The following is a 25,861-nucleotide window of genomic DNA, read 5'->3' as shown; positions in this document are numbered from 1 at the left end:
ATGCGCAAATGGGGGCATGCATTGCAACAGCACTCGCGCCCTCAGACTTTTGGCACGCAATGCCAAAAAGGTTAGCCATCAAAGTTCTACCATATCTCACGACCTAAAATGGACATCTAACATCAAAAATGTCATCAAAAAAGCACAACAAAGAATGTTCTTTCTGTGCCAACTCAGAAAGCTCAAATTGCCCAAGGAGCTGCTGATCCAGTTCTACAGAGGAATTATTGAGTCTCTCATTTGCACCTCTATAACTGTCTGGTTCGGTTCCGCACCCAATAAGACAGACACAGACTTCAGAAGATAATTAGAACTGCAGAAAAAACAATTGATACCAACCTACCTTCCATGGAGGACCTCTATACTGCACGAGTCAAAAAGAGGGCTATGAAAATGTTTACAGACCCCTCGCATCCTGGACATAAACTGTTTCAACTTCTACCCTCAAAACAACACTACAGAGCACTGCACACCAGAACAACTAGACACAAGAACATTTTTTTCCTGAAAGCCCTGTGCTAAACAAATAATTCCCTCAACACTGTCAAACTAGTTACTAAGTCTGCATTACTATTAATCTTTTCATCATTCCTATCACCAGCTCCTCCCACTTATGACTGTATGACTGTAATCTTGTTGCTGGTATCCTTAAGATTTATACTGACTGTTTCCCTATGACTATCATTAAGTGTTGTACCTTATGATTCTTGACAAATGTATCTTTTCTTTTTTGTACTCCGAGAGCGTATGCACCAAGACAAATTCTTTGTGTGTCGAATCACACTTGGCCAATAAAGGATTATTCTATCCTATCCTATTCTATCCTATCCTATCCTATTCTATTCTAAGAACTAGACTTGTGGACAAACGATAAATTGTCTCCTTTCAAATGCCAACTCCTGGCCAATTTTCTAACAGTTCAAAGAAGCCGCAATTCTGAGACCAAAGTTGCAGAAGAGAAGAGGGAAAGCAAGAAAGAGATCAGCCTCTCCTTTCCTTCCACATAATAAAGAAAAGCTTAATAAAGCACATCCATTGACTTGGAAGCCATGCCAGTACAGCTTTTTTTAAAAAATACTGTTCCGATACAAGAGGTAGAACAGTCAATCAAAACCTGGATGAGTGTTTGGTAACAACAATATAGCTTGATCCCCAAATGCAGATTAGCATTTAAACTTCTAGATCACTCTGTTTAAAATGAAAAACCAGAGAAAATGAATACATCCCTCACTCCTCTAATCATCATGAGAAGCATCCTGCAGAGGGCAGCCGGGGTGACCACGGAAATGTCTCCTGGCCTCAACCGCGAAATCACCATCCGGCTCCAGAAGGCAAAGCTTCTCCTGGGCAGCTTCATTGTCGCTGCTGCTGAAAGTGGTGCCAGATTCCAGCACTGGGGACCCCACTTCAAAAGGCAGACTGGGAACTCTTCTGCCAGAAAACATGCCTCAGAGTAGACAAAATGTCGTCACCTTTATTCTAACCATTGTTCAGAAAGGGACGGCAGGTAAAAAGACAAAAAGAAAGGAAAATCTGGGGATTGAGGCTACCAGCAATCTCAATTAAATGTTAAGCCTGCGGCACAAACTGGGGCTTCTTACCTCATTCAGCTGCAACTGCAATCCATTTATTCTGTCTAGTAAGATTCGTTGTTCCTGTTGGATTTCCCTCAGTCTTCCTTTTAAGTCTTCGTTTTCTCTTTCTAATTCCTGGGAAGAAAAAAATCTTATTCAAAGTGAGGATATCATCAGATACTGCAGTTAATGACATAAGAGAATCATCCAGATTCTCTTTCCTGTTTTCCTATTGGTCACTTGCCAAGGGCCAAAGACTGGACTTCTCTGAGCAGAGGAAAACAGGACCCCCACCCCCCACCCCCCTCACTGGCAGAAAGCAGCCAGTGGCCATTTTCCCCATCCCCCATCCCCAGAAAATATTGAAAGTCATTTCTTCATATTTATATTTTTCTTTATTATTTTTCTTTTTTTCCCGCACTTTTAGTCTTTCTTTCCATTTTGTCTTTAATTTTCATTTGTATTAATTTTTTTACTATTGTAATTAAAATTCTTAATAATTATAATAAAAAACCCCTACATACTATTGCAGAAAACTTTGCAGCACTGTAAGTAATATATTTTTTAATCTGAAAGCAGCAGAGACACATAGAATTATTCCGGTTGGTCTGGATAATGCAACAAGAAGACTGGCATGAACCCAGAGCATCTCTACAGGAGGCCAGCAGAATAAAGAAGGCTGGCATTGCCTGTAATTCCCAAGCCAGAAGCGGAAATGCATTTCTTATAGGGGATGCTTTGGAATCAGTCCTGAATGACTGCAAAAGGAAGCACATTGCACTCATTTTTCTTTAATAAATACTCTGAGAAATAGAAGTGGAAATATGATTGGTGGGCTTTCTTCACGAATATGTAACCCATTGGGGAGCTAGCTCTGGTTTCTTCAATACATCCTCAATTGACCTATGGAGCAGGAAAAGTAAAGCTTCCACAGACAGAGGCAGCAAAACGACTCCAATTAAGATTTTGAGTGGTTCCTGAACAGTCTGGAAAGGATATTAGTGTAAGGATGATTAAAGCCTTGGCCCAGTTAATTAATTAGGAAGAAAAGACCCTCGACTTTGAAATAGATAAAATTTATAGAGTAAATTCCAGATTTGCTACTACAAGAAAATTACCAAGATCCATTTTTTAAGAACTACAAGAGATCATGTTTTGGATAGCCACTTCAAATATAAATTAAAATGAATAATGTGGATATAATTGTTTTGAAGGACATTCCTATCATAGTGATGGCGAACCTTTTTGCCATCACGTGCCAAAAATGAGGAGAGAATGCGGGGGTCACGCGCGTGTGCCCACACCCATAATTCAATGCGCCCCACCCCCCGTGCATGCGCGCACAACACACACCCCGCATGTTGCCCCTAATTTTGGCACGCGATGGCACGGTGGGTCCAGTAGGCCCGTTTTTCATCCTCCCCAGGCTCCAGAGCCTTTATAGGAGCCTGGGGAAGGCGAAAACAGCCTTCCTCAGCCCCCCAGAGGCCCTCCAGAGGCTGGAAATGGCCCGTTTGGCAACTTCCGGTGGGACGGAAGGTCCGTTTTTCACTCTCCCCATGCTCCAGAGCCTTTCTAGGAGCCTGGGGAGGGTGAAAACGGCCTTCCAGTTCCACCGGAAGTCGGAAAACAGGCCATTTCCGGCCTCCAGAGGGTCTCCGGGGGTGTGTGGAAGGCTGGTTTCACCCTACTCAGGCTCCTAGAAAGGCTCTGGAGCCTGGGGAGAGCAAAAAACGGGCCTTCCCCTCTCCCCCCCAGAGGCCGGAAACAGCCTGTTTCCTGACTTCCGGTGGTCCTGGAAGGCCTGAAAATCACCTGGTGCACACCGGAGCAGAACTAGGGCAACGCTCCTATGCCCACCGATATGACTCCGCATGCCACCTGTGGCACGCGTACCATAGGTTTGCCATCACGGTCCTATCAAATCTTAGAAAAAAGAAAGCTTATTCCTTCTTTACTGAAAAATTCCCTTCAGCTGGGATAAACTTGAAGGAGTGATACCATGTTTCCCCAAAAAGGACATATCCTGAAAATAAGGCCAAGCCTGATTTTTAGGGTGGCCATAAATATATGCCCTCCCCTGAAAATAAGCCCTAGTGAAGGGGTGGGTATGGCCAGCACAAGAGGCAGCCCTTCCCTTCCCCGGTCACCTCACTGAGGTTCAGCCCAGCTGTGCAACTTGGCCCAGATCTCCAGAGCATCTCCCCAGCTGCTGGCCTCCTCCCCCTTTTCCCGCTAATCGTTCTTTACTTGGGATCGCAGCACAGACACACATCCCCAAAATGCTCCATCTGAAACCTTCAGCCTTCCAATCCTGGGAGGGGCGTCTCTACTGAGATTCCAAAGAAAGAACGGGGTATGTGTGTGTGTGGGTGTGGGGGTGTGTGTGTGAGAGAGAGAGAGAGAGATTGAGAGCTCCAATCCAATCTTGGAGAGTTATCCAGGGCTGGCAACAATGTTCTCTCCATCTCCCGCCTCTCTCTCACACACACAGGTCCCTCACCACCCCCAACCCTCCCAAGGCAGCCACATCCCTGCGAACTCCTATCCCTTCCACTGCCCCCGCTATCAACCATAGACCTCGAGTGCCCGTTCCTGCAGCACGACGGCAGCCCGCTCGCTCTCGCCCGTGTCCACATAGTGTTGTGGTCTGCCAGCAGTCAGCAGAGCTAGCAGCGGAGTTGGACAGTGAGGAGGCTGGGGAGGACAATGGGCCAGTCCTGGAGTCAGGGGAAGGCCCAGATGATGGTTCTGCATCAGACGCAGAGATGGTGCCAGGGCCATCTGGGAGCAATGTGTGGACTCTAGGGCCTCCAGAGACGGACAGCAGAGAGGCAGAGGAACAGGAGGAGGCTGTGCACGCATGCAAAGAGCTGCCAAAAGGCAAGAGCAGCTAAAGCAAAAAGGACGACTCGGGAGTAAGGCCAGGAGATGATTGGCCCCTCCCATAAGGCTTAAAGAGCAGCAAAGGTTCTTCGATTCTTTGTAGGACAGCAATGTTGCTACATCTGTTTCTATTTGGCATCTCTTGTTTCTGAACTTTGTGGGGCTTTGCCAAGAAAAGTCTTTGACAGGGTGCCAAAGAAAATAAAGGTTTGTGATAAGCCCGAAGGACTTTTTCTGAAGGACTTGTTTTGGAATTAATTTAGACTAAGCTGAGAATGAAGTAATTCTCAGTTGTTCTAATAAAATATGTTTGTTTAGGACCATTGTGTCTGGTAATAACTACTTGGGCCTAGGTCACAACACATAGCCTGCACTACCGGGTGCCCACAACAGCAGCCCCAGCCCCAGCATCGCTCCCCAGGTCTTCCTCGGCAGGGCAGCTGGTGGCGGCAGAGAGGCCTCCATGCTTGGCAGGTGGCGCACACGCTTCTGGAGGGAGCAAGGCAGAGCGGTGGGGCAGGCGCAGTGGACTACAACTCGCAGCTGGGCGTGGGTGTCTTGGCGGGGATCACTGAGGTGTTGCGGGTGTTGCTGGTGCTGCTGCCGCTGCCTGCAGATGCCCTGGCAGCTCCCTGCGGCCAAGCTCAACTGCGGGCGGGGAGCGCTGGCTGAGCTGTGTTTGTCAGGGCTGCCCTTGGTGCGGCTTCATAGCATCTTGCTGCTGGGTGCCTGGGAAGAGTAAGCGGGGCCTGCGGGAGAAAGGGAGTGTGGGCAAGGGTCCCACAAGGCTCCCCTTCCCATGAAGAGTTTGGCCTGGTTGCCATCCTGTGCAGTGACTCCCGAGGCGCAGGGGCTTGCCAATGGGCACTCCAGTTGATCAGCACTCGGGTGGGGTGATTGGAGCGGAGAGGAGCAGGGGGGGAGGGAAGGCCCCCAGCGACCATCACCATAGAGTGGGAAGTGCACTCCCAGAGCGGCAGCTGCCCTGGCTGGGGTTTGGAAGCTGCAGAGGCAGAGTATGGAAGTGAGAAAGACTTCTGGTGCTTCTGGTTTTGGCTGCACGCAAGGAAAGCAACAGAAGTCTTTCTTTCTCTCTCCCAAACTCTGCCTCTGCAGCTTCCAAGTTTCTCTGCAGCTCGTCCCGCCCCGCCCCATCCCCTGCCCCACCTTCCACCCCCAAATTGTGCCCCACCGTGAGATGCGAGTCTTACTGGAGACTTGCAGCTCTGTCACATTCCTCGTCATTGTAGCCAGGGAAACACATTGTAAAAAAAAAACCTTGCATGTTCAATCAAACTCCTTGAACTCGCGAGTTTTCTTTTACAACGTGTTTCCCTGGACACAACAGTGAGGAACACGACAGTGCTGGAAAGGTAAGACATGTATCCCACTTCTCGCCTGCCCCACCTGCCACTCCCAAATTGCATCCCTTAAGGGGGCGGGTGGCTAAGCAAGGGGCAGAAACCGTCATACCTAGTGAGGGGGGGAGGGGAGGCGATGGTAGTGACGGGACATCCAGTCCCATGCTCGCTGCCTCCTGCACCCCCAAAATAATAAGACACACAAACCCTGATAATAAGGCCAAGGGGGGTGGGTCCAAAAGAAAATAAGACCTTGTCTTATTTTTGGGGAAACACGGTATTTATTTATCAAGAGCAAAGATTCAGATTGAATTCTATAGAAAAAGCAAAAGACTTCTTGATCAAACTTAAACTAATTTTGGACCCAGCTGAAGAAATGGATACAGACAAGCAACTAGAAGTAAATCGACCTCAGAAAGTCGACACCGAAGAAGATATGGCTGACATGTCCATACAGGAACATACTATTTTATCCAAGGATGGAGATTAAATTTATAACATGGAATATTAATGGGGCAAATGCCCCATATAAGCATAACGATTTTATTGAGGGTTTTTTAGTGGGGCTTTTAGAATTTTTGGAATTTTACATCTCTATTTTAATTACTTAGTGCATTGAATCAGTTTTTTAACTAATATTGTATTTTAACTTTTTTGGGTATTTATGTTTTATTTGTGATGTACACCGCCCTGAGTCCTCGGAGAAGAGCGGTATAAAAATTTGAAAAATAAATAAATAAATAAAAAATATTTCATTACTTAAGGAAACTTAATGTTGATATAATTTGTCTTCAAGCACATATTAAAAAACAAAACAAGAAGTATTTAATAAATACTAAAAACTAGGGGAGGAATTTATATCTGCTGGTGTAAAAAAGATTAATGGAATTGCTTTATATATAAAACCCCAATTTAAACCTAAGTTACTTTTATCAGATGAACCTGGTAGATTTGCAGAAATGGAAATTGAGTTTAATGGAATAAAATCAATAGATTTTATCAAATGGTGATAAAAGTAATTTTTAAAAATATCTTAAGGATCAATTACCTTTTTCGTATAAAATTGGCTTATTCTGGGAGATTGGAATAGGATGATTTCCCCAGTTTTGGATAGAACATCTATAAAGGATGAAATCCTCCCAGAGTAAACTACCAAATACATTTTTTAAGACGATGGTTAATTTAGAGTTAATAGACACAAAGAAATGGCTCTGCTAGAGCATATACTTTTTTTTTCAGAACGATACAAATCTTTTTCAAGGATTGATATGATACAGATTTCTAAAAATCTTACAAATAAAATCCTAAAAGTTGACATTTTACCTAATTTATCTTTTTCTGATCATAATCCAGTTCTTCTGGTACTTAGAAAAAAGAATTTGAACTATAGATGTAGTTAAAAGGAGATTGTAAAGGACTGTAAAAAGAAGCTGAAAGAATATTTTGATAATTTGGGTAAAGGGACAAATTTAATAACTGTATGGGATGCCAGCAAAGCAGTTATGAGGGGTTATTTTATACAATGCAGTCACCTAGACAAGAAAAAAATCCCAGGAAAAGATGCAGAAGATATTTTACCAAAGGTACTTTTTCTGTTTCAGACATTACCAATACTTGCAACTGATACACCGTTTAAACAATGGCAGAAGACCATTTCCAAGTTCACACGGCAAGGGAAAACACCAAGAATTAGATATAAACTTTTGCATGATGCTAAGGAGAGAGGGGGTAGAGTCTAATGGATTTCAAATTGTATTTTGATGCTTGATTCTTTTTCCCCTCTTTCCCACATTTCTCCCTTCCCTTAGTTTCCCATTATTTTTATTTTGCTTTGTATATTTTAATAAGCTAATCAAAACAATTGAACCCTCCAAATTAAAATTGATGCATTTGCTGCCATTACTTTTTCTGATGATTGTTTGATCTAATTTTAATATTGATTAAATATTTAATTTTGATTTAAAGGTCCCTTGAGAGGGTCTTAGAGGAGTTCTAGGGCCACTCTTCAAGAAACACTGACACACATACACCCCAAGAAACCGGAAGCGTCGCGGCAAAACAGGCTGGAAAAATAGTGGGCTCCAATGAGCTCAGCGAAAATCCAGTTGGACAAACTGCTGTCAGGGGTCTTCAGAATGGAACCGTCCTGTAGGGACGTTGAAAAAGGAGAGGTGCCTCGGATGACCAAGAGGAACAGGAAGTGCCTCAAAAGATCAGAGGCTGCTTTTCAAACTGGCGGCGGGGGTGGCAGCCATTGAAAAATGACCACTCTGAACCCGGGGCAACCAGACTAAGTTTTTTCTGCAGGACAGGTGTCTGAACGGAGTGCTAGTACCGGGTGAGTGATTAGTCAACTCACAGGTAAAAAAGAAAATTTTTAATAACTTTAAAAGGTATCCTGGAGCGGAAATGAATGGCTACTTGGCACTTGGGAAAGTTAATGGAGGGAGAAGAACAAAGAGGTTAAAATACCAAAACCGAAGAAATAAAATTTCATAACTAGATTTAAAATTGGATTTGGAGAAATTAAAAATAATTTTAAAAAAAGAAACCCGAGGAAAAGTACTCTGTATGTGGATTCAAAATATTTTTGACAGCTTTGATACTTAATTGCTCTGAGAATATTGTGGATTAGAGAGAGACATCTACTGGCGGAAAGAGAGAACTGCAATCTTGGTTGGAAAATAGAAGAGAAAATAACAGCTGTGACCTTGACTAATAAAAGATAATTCAGAAACTGTGAGAACTGTTAAGGAATATTTGTTTTTCTGAATTGCTTGGTTTCGACTTTTAATGGTTGTGGAAGATAATAAATTTTTAACTTGGAGTGGACTGAATAAATATTTGAATTGGATACAATTTGGAATTAAAAGGTGACTATATGAACTTTAAAATTTTAATTAAATATAAATCAATTTTTTAAACAATTTTTTTAAAATTGAAAATATGGAGTCTTGGATGTGTGAGGAATTAACCGAGATGTTTAAAAACATGCGTGAATCACTAAAGGGTAATAAAAAGTAAGAAATTTTGCTGGAACACACAGAACAGGAAAAAGAGCATAAATGAGGAGCAAGAAAATAATATTGAAGGAAAAGGAATTGAATGCAAAAAGCAGTTAGATGATTTCACTGGGATTAACAGTGGCATAAAAAGAATGGATGGGGGGAATATCCCCCCCAAAAGAATCAATCAAAGGGAAAAGAAGGAAAGAGTGGAAAGAGATTAGGAGAAAGCTTGAGGAGAATTACTCGAGTAATATATCCAAAAGTGAGAAAAAGGATTCAGGCGAAAAGATATAATAAATACAAAAAGATAAAAAAGAAGTTAAAAGAATGGGATAAAAGGACGAAATTATTAAGAGTGGAATTTTGGAGAGATCAAGAGAAAATGGTTAAAGAGGGGAAGAATAGTGGAAAGGAGGAAGGGAAATAAGAAATGTATTAGTAGATTTAAGGGAACTGTATTAATATTATTAATTGTGGGTCAAATAAGTTAAAGGGTTTTAATGTAAGAAGTGAATATGTATATTGCGTATAGCAAAGCAGAATAGCAGATGAAATATGAAATATGAAATGGCAATGGGGTTTAATTACGAAGACAAGTTAAATTAAGAAACAAGATTGAAATGTTAAAAAGTGGAATGGGGATATACTGTAAATGAAGAATGGAATAGAATTTTTATTGGCCAAGTGTGATTGGACACAGAAGGAATTTGTCTTGGTGCATATGCTCTCAGTGTACATAAAAGAAAAGATACCTTCATCAAGGTACAACACTTAATGATAGCAATCAGGAAACAATATCAGTATAAATCGTAAGGATACAAGCAACAAAGTTACAGTCATACAGTCATAAGTGGAAGGAGATGAGTGATGGGAACAATGAGATTAATAGTAGTACAGATTTAGTTTGACATAATTATTTAGCACAGTGATGGCGTTCGGGAAGAAACTGTCCTTGTGTCTAGTTGTTCTGGTGTGCAGTGCTCTCTAGCGTCATTTTGAGGGTAGGAGATGAAACAGTTTATGTCCAGGATGTGAGGAATCTGTAAATATTTTCACAGCCCTTTTTTTGATTCGTGCAATATATAGGAGAAGAAATAAGATAATTAATTGATGTTATTGGAAGAAATTAGGAATTAAGGGCGGATAATGATACTGTTTATGTATTATGTATTAAGAAGAGATTAAGATAAGATGTGGATGGTTAATTAAGTTAAAGGGTTTCAATCTAAGAATTGAATATGATGATATATAGTGTATAGTTAAAAAGTGGGATGGGGATTTTGAGAAATATATTTTGCCATTGGAGAAATAAGATAATTAATTGATCTTATTGTAAGAAATTAGGAATTAAAGGGTGGATAGTAATACTGTTTATTTATTATGTATTAAGAAGAAATTAAGATAAGATAAAGAAATACGAAAAAAGAATATTATGGCCAAAACTGGAAATATGTAAAATGTTCTTGGGGGAAGAAAAAAAAGAGATGAAATAAATAAGAAGATATGGTGAAAAATGATGAATTTGTAATAATGAATTATATAAAAGGGATGAATTTGGAAAAAGCAGGAAGATTGGAATGGATTATAAAAATTAAAGATATATAAAATGTATAAGATGTGACCCGGTCAACACACTGTTCATAAAATACGTATGATGAAAGAATTTTTTTTAATAAGACTTGTTTACAAAAAAAAAGGAACACTCACCTAGCCTAGCTCTAATATAGTTATTAAAAATACATGTAAGATCTGACCTAGTGGAAATCATGTATTTTCAATCATCAGTAACCAATTACTAACCCAACTCTTGTTCTCACTCTCTGAAGACCAACCTTCAGTGATAAAGAAGCATTTGGGGTACATCTAAGCAAGTGTGAGCCTGCTCTAAAGAGCTTCATTTCTTCAAGGACCTTCAGATGGACTAAGGTCCAATGATTGAGCCATAAAGAAATTGTACCAATGGTATTCCTAAAATGGTGTCCTGGCTGCAGGTACTATTCCATCACCAACATCACACCTCATAGGCTACCTAATGAGTTTCTGCTTGTATGTAATTGGCCTGCCATGGCCCAGAGGAGCACCATGCCACTCTAAGAATTCAAAAGATGTTATCTTGGTCTTTTATGTCCATCAATGAGACATTTGTGCAAGTTAGACATTTTGGCAAAAACCATTATTATCTTTCTCTTTTGGTGGTTCGTTTGTATGTGTTCCTTTTGCAGGACTGTGCAAATATCCTGCCAAGGCGAGCAACTGTCTAACGTTTGCACCAGGCATTGCAGGACTCTGAGTAGTAGTTTAGGAACAAAGTGAGAGTTTTCAAGAGCTGATAGATTAAGTGGCATATTCTTTTCAGAGTCAAAGGCACTTCCTTCACCTGTACATTCTGGTGCTCCTTCAGAAATGGTTTATTGCTCACTTCATCCAAGATATTAGGTTGAGTCCATTTGGGTAGCATGCTGGGCACCTGAAAAGAATGTTGAAGTTCATCTTCAGTAAGGAAATATTTCAGAAATACTAATTATCTCATCTGCACAAGTCCCCTATTCCTTACAGTCACATTAGGCAACTGCAGACTGGACAGAGATGGCAAGTTTGATCACAGATGCTGATAAACGATCACATTGAGAAAGGCCACAATCACTGGTGATGCCGACAATATAATATCTTCCCCAAAGGGCAGATCTTCCTCCAAACCACCTCCAAGGGGCAGAAATTAGAGGCTTACATTGGACATCACTTAGAATCCTTACCTTCAATAGTTGCTGCCCTTTCTTCATTACCTCGTAACCTGCTAAAAACAAAGCTCTTCTGTTTAGATATTCCGTCCAAGCTCAGGGAGAATATGAAGCAAAACAAACTTATCCTTTAGAAGCTACTAGTCTGTATCTTCATTAATGTTTTATATTCAACAATACAGAACATCAATTCCAAAGATGATTTAGAATAGCCGCCTCAAGCTGAAACCCTTTGTGATTCAATGGATTACACACCCACTAGCCACATGAGCTGGATATGTTGAGAGTAAAGCCTGATGGGAAATTGATAAAACTCTAAAAGCACTTGGAAAACAAGAAAAGAATATATGCTGGTTTATTTAAAGGGCTTATGTGCCCCTCACATCAACAATGCCTCTGAGGCTCAGAAGGAACTGGAGAAATATTAGATAAAAACAATGTGCAAATGAAAAAGAAGTCAATTAATAGTTCATCTCAAAAGTATCAGTAGAGTCTAGCTTGCAAAAAGTCCAAGAAGAAGACATTATGCCTTGATGAACTCACTAATCAAAGACAACTGGAATCTCCTATTACATTTTTCGAGATTCCATACGGAATCTCGAAAAATGTAATAGGAGATTCCAGTTGTCTTTGATTAGTGAGTTCCTCAAGGCAGAATGTCTTCTTGGACTTTTTGCATTAAATGCATATCATTTAATCCCTGCTTCCTTGAAGGTGCCCTGTGAGCAGCTTACAAACCCTGTTTTCATAAATAAACCACCAGCTTGCTTGCTTGCTTTATTGATTGATTGACTGATTGATTGATTATATTTGTGTAGCCTAAAGTCTTAAAGTCTGGGCCACTCAGACCAACAATAAAATGATAGAACCAAAAAACACAAAATCATTAAGCAAATAATTACAAAGTTTCATGGCAGAAAGAAAGAAAATAGCTCTGTCAACAGTCCAATTAACAGGCCCAATAAAAGCAGGCATTTTCAGGAACTTTAAAATCTCCAAAGCAAAACTTTATTGAATACATCATTTCAGCACTGAAGAAAGCAAAACCAACTCTAAATTTTCCCACACAACCCTGCATAGTTAAAAATGAGTTTCATCCCCTCCGCCCATGGAACAAGTCATATTGTCCAATTAGGAATCAGCCTTTTGTTCCACATCTTGGCCAACACCTGCAGACATGTCCTTGGCTCTCACAGTTGAAGACTCTAGCCTCTGCATTCCATCTCACCCTTCCCTCCCCACAGTTCTTTGGCAAACTGAAAAGCAATAATAGTCACAGGAAGCTTAAGTGTTTTTCAATCTTGACAAGCTCTATATCAATTAACCACCCCAAATTACAAGAGTCGCTAAGTTTTTGTCTCTTAATTTCTGGGGGGAAAAAAACAGTTTTGGTGGCTTTTGGGATTTTAGGGCAAGGGCACTTCCAAAGAAGGAGGGCAACAACTAAAAAACAACAACCCTCTGAGCCTCTGACAATGAACAAAGGGACCGAATGGTAACCTCTTCCACCAGAGCTTATCAGATGGGCAGAAACAACCAGGAGATGGCAGTATCATGAGCGAAGAAGAAATTTCCCCTGAAAATATAAAGAAAGCTGATGTACCTTTGCTGGATTCTTCAAAGGCAGCCTTTATTAGAGACAGGATTTCAGCACTGTCTCCAATTCGTGCATAATAAAAACCGTCATGGCCTAGCGCATCAACCAAAGTAACATCAGCTCCATTTTTGAGCAAAACTTCTACAGCATCCTTACAGCCGTATTCACAGCCCAACATCAGAGCGGTCCTGCAGGAGAAAGAAAAAAGCATGCAAATACAATACAGGTTGTCAAGTCCCTGAATTCTGAACATGTGTCCATGAGGTTGCTATGATAGTCCTAAGAGTGAGGATCACTTGTAAGTCACTTTTTTCAGTGCCCCTGAACAAACAGAACTGGAAGAAACGAAATTATGAAAAAACTATGAAAGAAAATTGCAATATTGTAATGGGAGGGGGAAGTGCAAAGGCCCCTTTGGAGTGGGGGGTGGGAGGGGTGGGGAGAAAGCACCTGGGTTTCTCAAGTGCCGCTGCTGCTTGTCCTCCCTTCCCCACTTCAGGAGCCAGAGAAACCTGAAGAGATTCCCACAAAGGGAAAGCCAGCAGCAACTGTGGGAGTTGGGAGCTCAGTCTGGTCAACCAACATCCAAAGGCTCCCCATGCACACATCACTGATGTATATTATTTATTAATGAAGAACATCTATGTGGCTGCCCATGGTGATGCCAAGCGGCTTACAGAAACACAGAAATCTGCAGGAATTTAAATGCCGTTTGAATACAAGAGACCCTCACTCACTCAACTGAGCTGCCTGAGGCAAGGCCTCTTTCGCCAACTCCTGACCACAGTCCTGCCCTTCTTCTCCCCTATTGGCCCCCCAGGTCAGGTGAATGTCCAGAAGGTGGGCTTTTCATGTAGTTATTTTTTAATTATATTAAGGACCTAGTTATTTATTTCCATATATCATTCATATGGCTTCCCAACTCAGACAATGTGAATCTTGGAAGTGTACAAAAATGGAAAAAAGCCAAACCAACAACTATAAAAAGAAACAACAGGTATCCTTAGAACCGACTCAAAACCATCAGAAATTAGAGCAGAAATCAATTGTGACTGCTCAAATTGGAGATTCTGCTCCTCCTGCCCCACAGGGCCAGGGAACAAGCCAGATTTTGACCACCTGCTAATAGGTCAAGGCAGAAGCTGCCAGCGAGAAGAGACTTCTCCTGGGCCCGGTAAGGTGGTTCTGATTCATGGAAGGCTTGTGTGGGACATTCAGATATGTTTCCAGGAATGTGGCCCCACAAATGCCCCAGTCATATGCCATACAGGGCTTTAGTGGTGTAACTAGCACCTTGGACTCTTCTTAGAAGCCCACTGAAAGCCAGTGCAGGTCATAGAATACAGGTGCCACATGGCTACTACAAAAGATACCCAAAACTACCCATGTCAATGCATTTTGAACCAATTGTAGCTTCCAGTCTTCAAGGGCAGTCCACAAATAGTGTTGAATAGCCCACAAGGAGGTGAATGAGACATTAATGGCTAAGAACAGGGGCCCCATCCAGGGGTGGGTTCTACTTACCTTTACTACTGGTTTGCAACGGGAGCGCACGCGCTTCTGCGCATGCGCCTATCACCCATGATGACATCATGGGGGTGGGTGGAGACTCCCGCTGGTTTTACTACCAGTTGTATAGAACCGGACCGAACCGGGAGCAACCCACCAATGCCCCCATCCCAGGAAGAGGCAGAAACGGCACATATGATGGAGTTCACAAAGTCCCCTCTGGCCACAGCTGCCAGCTTGCTCTTCTAAGCAGGAGCTGTGAATCCAGGAGAACCTCCAAACTGGACACCAAATTCAGGGAAGGCAACTCAAGATCTTTCTGAGTCAAGTATGAAATATTTCCAGTTACAGAATCCATGGGACCCAAAATTCACAATTTCTTGGTCTCGGTAGGGTTTTACTACACAGAAAATAACTCTAACGTCTTCCAGAAGCATATAGGTAGATTATCTGCAGATGACTTTCAGGAAGATATCTTACCGATTTTGATTATCTCTTGCATTAACTTCAGCACCTCTATCTAGCAGAAACTGGCATATAGTTGGACGGCACATCTGAGTGGCCAGCACCAATGGTGTCCTTCCATCCTGGCAAAAGAACAAGAAACTCGGACTTCTGGGGAAGAAATGGCAGGCAGCATCATGTAAAGGAGAGCTGATGCCTGTGGCAGAATGTAGACCTGTTCTTCGGGAATTCCTCCGCAGACAAGGAGTGGACTTGAGATCACCCACAAGTGCTCCAGAAAGCTCACATGGAAAATGCAGGACAGCCATCTCCAGTGCGTTTAGAGCTCCAGGAGAAAAGTGAAAGCCATCTTGCTCGAAGCACAATTGGTGCCTTTGAAACATCACTAAGTACACACACAACACTTCCTTCAGAAATTGTTTGTTAACTGCTTTTCAGCTATTGGGAGTCTTTGCATCGAGAGGTTTTACAGTTTATTTATCTATTTATTTTATTTATTTATTCGAATTTTTATACCGCCCTATCTCCCGAAGGACTCAGGGCGGTGTACAGCCAAATAAAAACATAAGAATAATACAAATAAAAACAACAATTAAAAAACTGATTAATTAGGCCGAAATTAAAATATCACTAAAATAGTATAAAACCCCATTAAAACTAAATTTAAAACTAAAAACCCTAGGCTAGCCCTGCGCAAATAAATAGATGTGTCTTAAGCTTGTGGTGGAAGGTTCGGAGGTCGGGAAGTTGTCGCAGCCCTGGGGGAAGCTCGTTCCAGAGGGTGGGAGCCCCCACAGAGAAAGCCCTTCCTCTGGGTGTCGCCAGTCGGCACTGCCTGGCGGACGGCACCCTAAGGAGTCCCTCTCTGTGAGAGCGTACGGGTCGGTGGGAGGCAATCGGTGGCAGTAGGCGGTCCCGTAAGTAACCCGGCCCTATGCCATGGAGCGCTTTAAAGATAGTAACCAAAACCTAGAAGCGCACCCGAAAGGCCACAGGTAGCCAGTGCAGTCTGCGCAGGATTGGTGTAACATGGGAGCCACGAGGGGCTCCCTCTATCACCCGCGCAGCTGCATTCTGAACTAACTGAAGCCTCTGGATGCCCTTCAAGGGGAGCCCCATGTAGAGAGCGTTGCAGTAATCCAAGCGAGATGTCACGAGCGCATGAGTGACTGTGCATAAGGCATCCCGGTCTAGGAAGGGGCGCAACTGGCGGACCAGGCAAACCTGGTAAAAAGCTCTCCTGGAGACGGCCGTCAAATGATCTTCAAAAGACAGCCGTCCATCCAGGAGAACGCCTAAGTTGCGCACCCTTTCCATCGGGGCCAATGACTCGCCCCCAACAGTCAGCTGTGGGTGCAGTTGACTGTACCGGGGGTGCCGGCATCCACACCACTCTGTCTTGGAGGGATTGAGCTTGAGCCTGTTTCTCCCCATCCAGACCCGTACGGCTTACAGACACCGGGACAGCACTTTGATAGCTTCGTTGGGGTGGCCCGGGGTGGAAAAGTACAGCTGAGTGTCATCCGCGTACAGATGGTACCTCACCCCAAAGTCACTGATGATCTCACCCAGCGGCTTCATATAGATCTTGAACAGGAGGGGCGAGAGAATCGACCCCTGTGGCACCCCACAAGTGAGGTGCCTCGGGGCCGACCTCTGCCCCCCTGCCAACACCGTCTGCAACTGATCGGAGAAATAGGAGGAGAACCACCGATAAACGGTGCCTCCCACTCCCAATCCCTCCAATCGGTGCAGCAGGATACCATGGTTGATGGTATCAAAAGCCGCTGAGAGGTCTAATAGGACCAGGGCAGAGGAATAACCCCTATCCCTGGCCCTCCAGAGATCATCAACCAACGCGATCAAAGCTGTCTCCGTGCTATATCCGGGTCGAAAGCCGGACTGGAACGGGTCTAGATAGACAGTTTCATCCAGGTACCGGAGAAGTTGACATGCCACCACACTCTCTACAACCTTCGCCACAAAGCGAAGGTTGGAGACCGAACGATAATTACCTAAAACAGCCGGGTCCAGGGAAGGCTTCTTGAGGAGGGGTCTCACTACTGCCTCTTTCAAGGCGGCAGGGACGACCCACTCCAACAATGAAGCATTTATAATCCCCTGGAGCCAGCCTCGTGTCACTTCCTGTGTGGCCAGCACCAACCAGGAGGGGAACGGGTCCAGTAAACATGTGGTGGCATTCAACCTCCCCAGTAACCTGTCCATGTCCTCAGGAGCCACAGGATCAAATCCATCCCAAACAGTCTCAACAAGACGTGTCTCCGACATCTCACCTGGATCCACCCAACTTTGATCCAAACCATCCCGAAGCTGAACGATTTTATCGTATAGATAACCACTAAACTCCTCGGCATGTCCCTGCAACAGGTCATCCCGCATCCCCTGTTGAAGAAGGGAGCGGGTCACCCAAAACAGGGCGGCCGGGCGGTTATCTGCCGATGCAATGAGGGAGGAGACATAAAAACGCCTCACTTCCCTCAGTGCCACTAGGTAGGTCCTACTAAAGGACCTAACTAGTGTCCAATCAGCTTCTGAACGGCTAGATCTCCAGGCATTCTCTAGGCGTCTTCTCCGGCATTTCATCTCCCTCAGCTCCTCAGAGAACCAAGGAGCTGGTTGAGACCTACGCCGGGTCAGAGGCCGCAAAGGCACGACACGGTCAAGAGCCCCAGCTGCGGCCAGTTCCCAAGCCGCGACTAGTTCTTCAGCCGTGTCGTGGGCAAGATCCTCAGGGAATGGCCCAAGCTCCGTCAGGAACCTCTCTGGGTCCATCAGGCGCCTGGGACGGAACCACCATATTGGTCCCGTCTCCCTGCGGTGGTGAGTGGTGGTCTGAAAGTCCAGGCGGAGGAGAGAGTGATCTGACCATGACAACGGCTCAATGACTACATCTCCCAAAACCAGATCACTCATCCACTATCCAGAGATGAAAATCAAATCCAGTGTGCCTCCCCCGATGTGCGTAGGGCCATCCACTACTTGCGTCAGGTCCAAGGCCGTCATGGAGGCCATGAACTCCCGAGCCGACGTCGATGACATGCCGGTAGATGGCAGGTTAAAGTCCCCCATGACCATAAGTCTAGGGGTCTCAACTGCCACCCCAGCAAGCATCTCCAACAGCTCGGGCAAGGCTGTGGTCATGCAGCAAGGAGCCAGGTACGTGACTAACAAGCCCAACTGACACCTATGGCCCCACTTCACAAAGAGGGATTCACAACCGGCAATCTGAGGAACAGTGGTCTCCCTCGGCTCTAGACTCTCCTTTATCACAACCGCCACCCCCCCCCACCCCTACCTTGGGCCCTCGGTTGATGGAATGCCCGGAAACCCGGTGGGCACATTTCTCCAAGGGGCACCCCCCCTTCTGTGCCCAACCAGGTCTCCGTAATGCCCATAAGGTCCGCGGAGCCCCCCTGTATAAGATCACAAATAAGGGGGGCTTTGTTTACCACAGATCGTGCATTGCACAACATCAACCGAAGGTCCAAGCTCTGAGGATCCTGACCATCCAGGGAACAGGAGAGGTCTGAGGGGTTGCAGCGCATGATCCGACAGTGATGATTTTCCTTCAATCCTTAATGGAAAAAAATTTAACTACAAGTTTAAGAACTTTTTTGGGGGGAACAAACAGCAAAAGCAAAGCTTCGATTTTAGAAAGTTGCAAATGGATTTAGGGTCCAGATAAATTTGAAACAAGATTTTGAAATCTATACATATAAAAGTGAAAACCATTCACACTGTAATCACGAAATCTCTAGAACCATAAAGCCTACAAACTTGAAATTTGTCATGCATGTTCTTCTTGGCTTCTAGGTGCTCACTAAGAAAGGATTTTTTGAAATGACCATATGAGCATTAGTATTTCCTATATTATTATTAACATGGTCTTATGCTAAAGAGTTCTACTCCCCCTCCCCCACCTGAAAAGAAATATGTTCCAAATGCAAAACAAAAGCAGAGGAGAGGAGCTTCACTTTTAGTTTTACTTTCACAGCAGGAAGCAGCTTTAATACAGAACACTTGAGCTAAGCCAGCCGTCTTCCTGTCTCCTTCTTGCTCACACAGCAAATACTATTTTGAGTTTCCAAACATCCCTCAACTCTCTCACACACTGACAGGATGCTAGCCAGATGAATACCGATGGATGCTGTGGGCTGGGACATTCTACTCCCCCTCCCCCTCTGTTCCAACTGCCAGTTGCATTATATTAACACACTCTGATGCTACGGAGTTACACATTTCACATTAAATTTCAGGCTATAAGTGTCAATTTATCAAGCCCGAGCACATAGTTTTGTAGCGAAGCACAGGTATCCAGCTACTTCATTATAAAAGAATCCTTCCCATGGGAAAATGCTTTTCTTTTGAATTTCTTTAAAAATGAGATATACAAGTAACAAATCAAGAAAGTGATTTAAATTTTCTTATATTGGATTTACAAAATAACTTGTCAACATTTTGAAGAATTTTGTGAGCAGGGACAAAGAATGAATTAAATCAAATCAAGTTTAATAACATTATTTGAAGGGACTAAAGATTAAGACTGTTAGAAGAAAAGGAAGAAATATAATTTGGTTTATTTATCAAAGTTAAATAGGCAAGTTGTTATATCCAATAATCCTTAATGGACTTTTGCTGACATCAGGACTGAAATGAGGTTTTATGGATTTGTTTAGACAAAAGATGGAATATAGGAAGAAAAGATCATTTGTTGTATTTAAGTTACTGCAATTATATTTGTGATAATGCAGAAGTCTCTTTTTCATTTATTTCATTCCTTTATTATATTCTTATTTCTTTCTGTTCTATTTTTTTTTCTTTTCCACATGTCCTATTTTTTCTTTTTATTCTTTTTTTTTTTGGCTTGTATTTGTTTTTATTGATGTACAGTGGTACCTCGGTACTCAACTGCTTTGAAACTCATCGAATTTGGTATTTGATGTGTGTTGACATGAAAATCTTGTCCCAGTACTCATTGTTCATTTGATACAGAATGCACAAACTTGTTAGTGTTGGCTGCCTTGTGACACACTACATTATTCCTTATAGGAAAAAATTGTTTGGTACTTGTCGTTTTTGGTACTCACTGCACCTCCCAGAACCAGGTAACGATGAGTACCGAGGTACCACTGTAATTGTACTGTTTAATAAAATTTTATTAAAAAAGAAAGAAAAAGCACCCAGAACTTGGCCATTCCTGAAAGAAGATTCTGAAAGAACTTACAGCATCTTTGGCATTCACCAAGGCTCCATGGTCACATAGCAACTGTACGCTGGATGTACAATCCGACATTGCTTTGGGAAGCAAAACAACAGATATTACTGGTGGAAAATTCAAGATTTAACAACTGGCAGGTTATTTATTGGCTGCAGGGTCCATGGAACAAGTCTCTGGACTGTTTTAATAATACCTACTAATATCTAATAGTCAACTTCTCAATCAGAATGCATCTGTTTCAAACTACTGAGGTAATAGAAAATATTCCTTAAAAATTATCATCCAACTTTTGGTGAAACACAAGCAGCATCTGCATTAATCATTGGTTTTTCCATTTTGTTATAGTAGCTCTGCTACTTTTCACATTACATTAGGAATCCTGGTTGCACATATAGCCTGTCCCTTACCTGCATCATGAAGAGCAGTCCGTCCTTGCAAATCCACATTTTCTGTTGAGCAGTTGTACTGTAGAAGAGCCAAGCGTAATCTTATTACCATTGTGTTGAGATTTAATACCTTCAATATTTACCATTACATTTTAATAATAACAGAATCTAAACCTGACAACATTTCAAGCGGCACTTCAAATACATTTTCATTCAAAAATTTACATGCATGGATCAGGAATACTCATTTAAGATGTTATTAGGTAACATCCTACCTACTCTAATATGCAGCTTTCTACAAAATCAGTCCACAAGCTCCACGTGGTCTCTTGATCTGCAGGGCTTCCTTTCTAAGCGTTTTCCCTCCCACCCTACGGACAGATTTGCTACACACAAAACCTGCATTTACCTCCACTAACCTCCTCAAAGAAAAAGAACCTTGCATATTCAGAGAAAGCGTCTCTATCATGCAAAGTTATTCCGCTTCTGCTTAATTTTTTTACATTTTTGGGAAATCCCACTGGACATTTGATAACTACTATATATAGCTAATCAAGGTCCTGAATTTTCCCCATGCAAAGAAAAAGAATTCCCTATCATGCTTTCTTTTCGACATAACATTTAACAATTTGTCAACTATTTAATACCTGCAACAGTTTTTGCAGACAGAGTGCATGTCCATATTTTGCTGCTAAATGTAGAGCAGTCCTTCCTGAAAAGAAGAATTAACAAGGAAATTCTGAACATAGCCAAAATATATATGCTACATATATAAGCAAAGAAATGCCTACTCCCTCTCCTCAAACACCCACAGATTTATAAAGATATAGGTAACCCTGTGTAGCTCCAATTACAGATTAAATTGGTCATTGTATTTTAACTAAATTATATATCTCAAGGAAAAGAAGAAAACTGGTTTTTTTTAATTAATTTAAATTGATTTGTAGTGCAAAATAAATAGTTCCATACCTCTCTTTTTTGGGGTGGGGTAGGGGGCGTTGGTCAATAAGATACTATAGTTCAAAGCAACAAAACAAGCACCATGGAACCCAACAGGCTTACAGGGCCAGGTACACAATACATTAGTTCAGCAGTGAAATCCAGTCGGATCTATCCAGCTCACGCGAACCGGTAGCTCCGGCGACGGGAGGCTGCACCCATCCGCTGGGACGTCATTACATCACGTTTTTTACCCTCTGTGCATGCGCAGAAGACTCTACGCATGCGCAGAAGAGGCGCACGCACTCACATTCCCGAACAAGTAGCGAAGGTAAGTGCATTTCACCGCTGCATTAGTTGGCCTTTCAAAGCTGTTTAAGTAACAACATGCAATTGTTCTATTTTAAACAAGGAAATCATACCTGCTATATCAGTGGCGACAATGTCAATTCCATGAACAAGGAGAGCATTCAGACAATCGAGGTTACCCTTTGAGGCTACAACATGGAATCTGAGTGAAACAAAAGGGGGGGAAAAGTACAATTTCATTCTGTACAAGTAAATCCTACCGGGTCCAAGAGAATTTGCTCCCAGTTCTAGAGCTGAAATTATTCCAACATGCGAATTGGAAGAGATAAACATTTGAGAAGAAAAATATCCAAATAAATAACCTTCCAGTAGCTGCTGGACTTTAGAACATGACCTTCCTGAGCTCCAGCTAAAGTAGAACTAAATCCTGCACTAATATGTGCAACAAAATGCTTGTAAAGCTTATGGTGTTGCTAGGATTGACTGATCAACCCCAGCAGATTAAGGAGGGGAATGTCACTGAAGTGCACAATACCAACCAAGAAGTGGCCCTGTGAGATGCTGCCTTGTTTATCGCAGGGGGCAAAAGGTGCGCCGGAATTCTCGCACAGACCGAGAGTCTCCCCAGAGCAGCATGGTCACATTTTACTCCCTTTCCTACCTTGTTTAGTTTTGAATAGCTGCCCTGGCCCTTGAGCCCCCTAAGGCTTGATATTGCCAAGAGGTGCTACCCTCAAATCCATTCCAACTAATTCCGGCTCCTAGGCTCACTTGCCACAAAGGATTCAAGAAACCTTGCACAGAATATTCCAAGCAATCATCATTCTCACCCTTTTCAACCTCAGAGAGAAAGCCATTCTGTGAAATCATTTACAGCTGATATTCTTTGGGTATTAGAAGATTTGGAAATTACCAACATCTTTCCTTTTTTTAGTGAGAGTCTCAGGAGAGGGCCTGCAGGGCTGGCACAGGTCACCTGGGAATCCTGGGGGTAGGTGGAAGAAAAATCTGAAGGGACTTGCAAACTTCTTGCTGACTTCCCCATTGGCTTTGGCTGTGGAGAGTCAGCAGGGAAGGTTGCAAAGGTTACTGTGGCTCCCTATGACGCTGTAATCATGAGCTGGGCACCCAGCTCAGGAGCAAGCATCTGCATGGGTGCTGCAACAGCTGGAATCTCATAGCCGGTCTGTTAGCCTCCACTTGCTAATGATTTATTGATTTATTGCTCTGCTTGCTACGGCTGTCATTGTAATGGGGGGAAGGGGGAAGCTGTCTTGGTTATGGAACAAGGGAGGAAGCAAGCTGGTGGAAATGTTGTGAAACAGGGAGAGGATTGGAAGAATTTTCCCTCAGCATTTTCTCTGCAGTTGGGAGGCGTGCTGATAACGGGTCAAGGCCAACTGTCCGGGCATACCAGTGGGATGGAGCCATCTGAAGCTGCACCCCACATGATCCCCTGGAGAACATGGATTGGATAATACTGACCGGACCTTTGGGGGGGAGGGTTTTGGGGATATTTCCTATATGTGATTTTCCCGCCTATTGCCTCAGATCTCGCTTTTTCTTTCAGTTCATACTCAGTAAAAATACCTTTCTCTATGAAAATGGAGTCAGGGTTTTTCTTTCTTGAGTACTGAAAGGAAGCGTATCTGACATACATTCCTATTCTCAGGTCTGCCATGATTGAACAAATGGACATAAACTGAGGACTACCTGTATAACATTTCACTCATTTTCTGCTTCATTTCAACCTGAAATTCTTTTCATCCACAATATCATGTCAGGTATTCTTCATTGAATAACATCTGAGTTTTTTTCAGAGAACTTTCATATTGTGAAATGTTTGGCTTAAATAAAAAAACATTTGAATTTTCAGATGTTGCTTAAAGAGAAAGGTTTAAGGCTAATCAATTTTGTCAGCATTTAATAAAATGTTTGCAAAACTGATTCCCTCCAATGCTTCTCTAAATATTTCTAAATTTCTAAATTTCAAATAAAGCTGGTTATTCCAAAACACAACACGAGTTATAAATATATGAAATTCTTTTCCCAGGATAAAAGCCCCAACAAATTTCTATTTATTTTTTAAAAAATTATACTGCATTTTTTTGTAAGGGTTAAGGTGGTTTCCTAAGAAATAAACACTAAATCAAGTTTATATTAAGGACTATTAGGAATAACATCCCTCTGTTATTCCATCTAAACATCCATCTAAAATCTAGCTTAGATGAAGAGCTGCCCATGCAGGCTCCTCCAAAAATTGCCCTGGGTTGGGGGGGGATAGTTGCAATCAAACTTATCCTTCTACTTACGCAGATCTCCCTTCCAGATCCAGTTTTGTGGGGTTCACTCCTTTTTTAGCAAGGACAGACAAGATTTTCTCCAAATCACCCCTTTCAGCTGCTTTCATCAAACGATCATCATATTTGTTCCAATCTGCAGTCAACTGTTTGAAAAATGCAGAAAAATTATAATAAACATCAGTATTGGAAAATCTAACAGGAATTCCGAAAATATTTGTTATAAGCAACTATTGAGCGTCTCCAATAAAAATGGATGAGCTAAAAGAATTGTTGTTCATCTGGCACATTGCTAAAAGGAGAAAGAAACCACTTGAAGAGTGAGGTTGTAAGCACTTCTGCAGGCAAACTCCCTGGAGGACGCGTTACTCTAGTCTAAGAATACAAGAAATAAATCTACTCAATTCAATTTTTAGCAGCCACCTTAAACTGATTATTATTTTAGTTTGTTAGTATTATTTCTTTTAGTACTATTTAGTATTATTTTTAGTATAGCTTCTTTTCCTCAGGCAAAATGGGCCAAAAAAGAGAATTAACTGACTCTGATGAGTCAAAAATTGTAAAAAGTCTTTCAGAGGGATGCAGCACTCTTGTTAAAATATTGGGGTGTGATCACAGAACCATTAAACATTTTGTTGCAAATAGTCATCAGGGCCACAAGAAATGTTTTGAGAAAAAAAGATGCGAATTAACTGCCAAAAGATTTGAGTAGAATCAAATGTGAAACTACTAGGAATCCATTATCCTCCAGTGCTGTCATATTCCAGAATTGCAACCTGCCTGAAGTGCCCAGAAGTACAAGGTGTTCAGTGCCCAGAGACATAGCCAAGGTAAGGGAGGATGAAATCCGACCACCACTGAACAAGACACATAAGTTGAAATGGCAAGAATGGGCCAAGAAATATCTGAAGCCAGATTTTTCAAAGGTTTTAGGGACTGATGAGATGAGAGTGACTCTTGACAGACAAGATGGAAATGCCCATGGGTGGATCAGTAAGGGGCAGAGAGCTCCACTTCTACTCAAGACGCCAGCAAGGTGGAGGCAGGGTACTGGTATGGGCTAGTATTATTGAAGGTGAGCTAGCTGGACCTTTTTGGGTTGAAGATGGACTCCAAATCAACTTCCAAACCTACTGCCAGTTTTTAGAAGACACTTTATTCAAGCAGTAGTACAGGAAAAAGTCTGTATCTTTTTAAGAAGAGCATGATTTTTATGCAAGACAATGCTCTTATCGCGTCCATCAACATACTCCACTGTGTGGCTAGCCAATAAAGGCCTTAAAGATGACAGAATTATGACATGCCCCTCTTCCTCACCTGACCTAAACCCTATTGAGAACTTGTGGGTTCTTAAACGGGAGGTTTATGGTGAAGGAAAACAGGACACCTCTCTGAATGGTGTCTGGGAGGCTGTGGTTGCTGCTGCACAAAAAGTTGATCGTCAACAGATCAACATTTTGAAATGACAGAAATGTTTATTTGTACATTTTGAGTTATTATTCACTTTAACAGACGCAAATAAACAAGTGATATGGGCAAACTTTTGTTTT

General features: G+C 42.5%; 1 protein-coding gene across 5 annotated transcripts in view; it reads right to left on the bottom strand.

Annotated features, from left to right (window-relative positions):
- The window catches only part of UACA (uveal autoantigen with coiled-coil domains and ankyrin repeats), a 64,496-nt gene that overhangs the window by 24,398 nt on the left and 14,237 nt on the right, over positions 1 to 25,861 (bottom strand). For 4 of the 5 annotated variants that reach the window (XM_058156146.1, XM_058156143.1, XM_058156148.1 and 1 more), the window contains exons 2-11: positions 24,324 to 24,457; positions 22,125 to 22,213; positions 21,411 to 21,475; positions 20,785 to 20,842; positions 20,384 to 20,454; positions 15,154 to 15,260; positions 13,171 to 13,352; positions 11,583 to 11,623; positions 11,207 to 11,296; positions 1,602 to 1,709 (exon numbers count right to left, since the gene is read on the bottom strand). In XM_058156146.1, coding sequence (XP_058012129.1) covers positions 1,602 to 1,709; positions 11,207 to 11,296; positions 11,583 to 11,623; positions 13,171 to 13,352; positions 15,154 to 15,260; positions 20,384 to 20,454; positions 20,785 to 20,842; positions 21,411 to 21,475; positions 22,125 to 22,213; positions 24,324 to 24,457 — 945 coding nt within the window. The remainder of the gene's footprint in view (positions 1 to 1,601; positions 1,710 to 11,206; positions 11,297 to 11,582; positions 11,624 to 13,170; positions 13,353 to 15,153; positions 15,261 to 20,383; positions 20,455 to 20,784; positions 20,843 to 21,410; positions 21,476 to 22,124; positions 22,214 to 24,323; positions 24,458 to 25,861) is intronic. The other variant, XM_058156144.1, reaches the window with a different exon arrangement.

This window comes from Ahaetulla prasina, chromosome 13 (genome assembly GCF_028640845.1).
Source record: "Ahaetulla prasina isolate Xishuangbanna chromosome 13, ASM2864084v1, whole genome shotgun sequence".
Taxonomy (NCBI): domain Eukaryota; kingdom Metazoa; phylum Chordata; class Lepidosauria; order Squamata; family Colubridae; genus Ahaetulla; species Ahaetulla prasina.
This window is presented reverse-complemented; position numbering and strand designations above follow the sequence as displayed.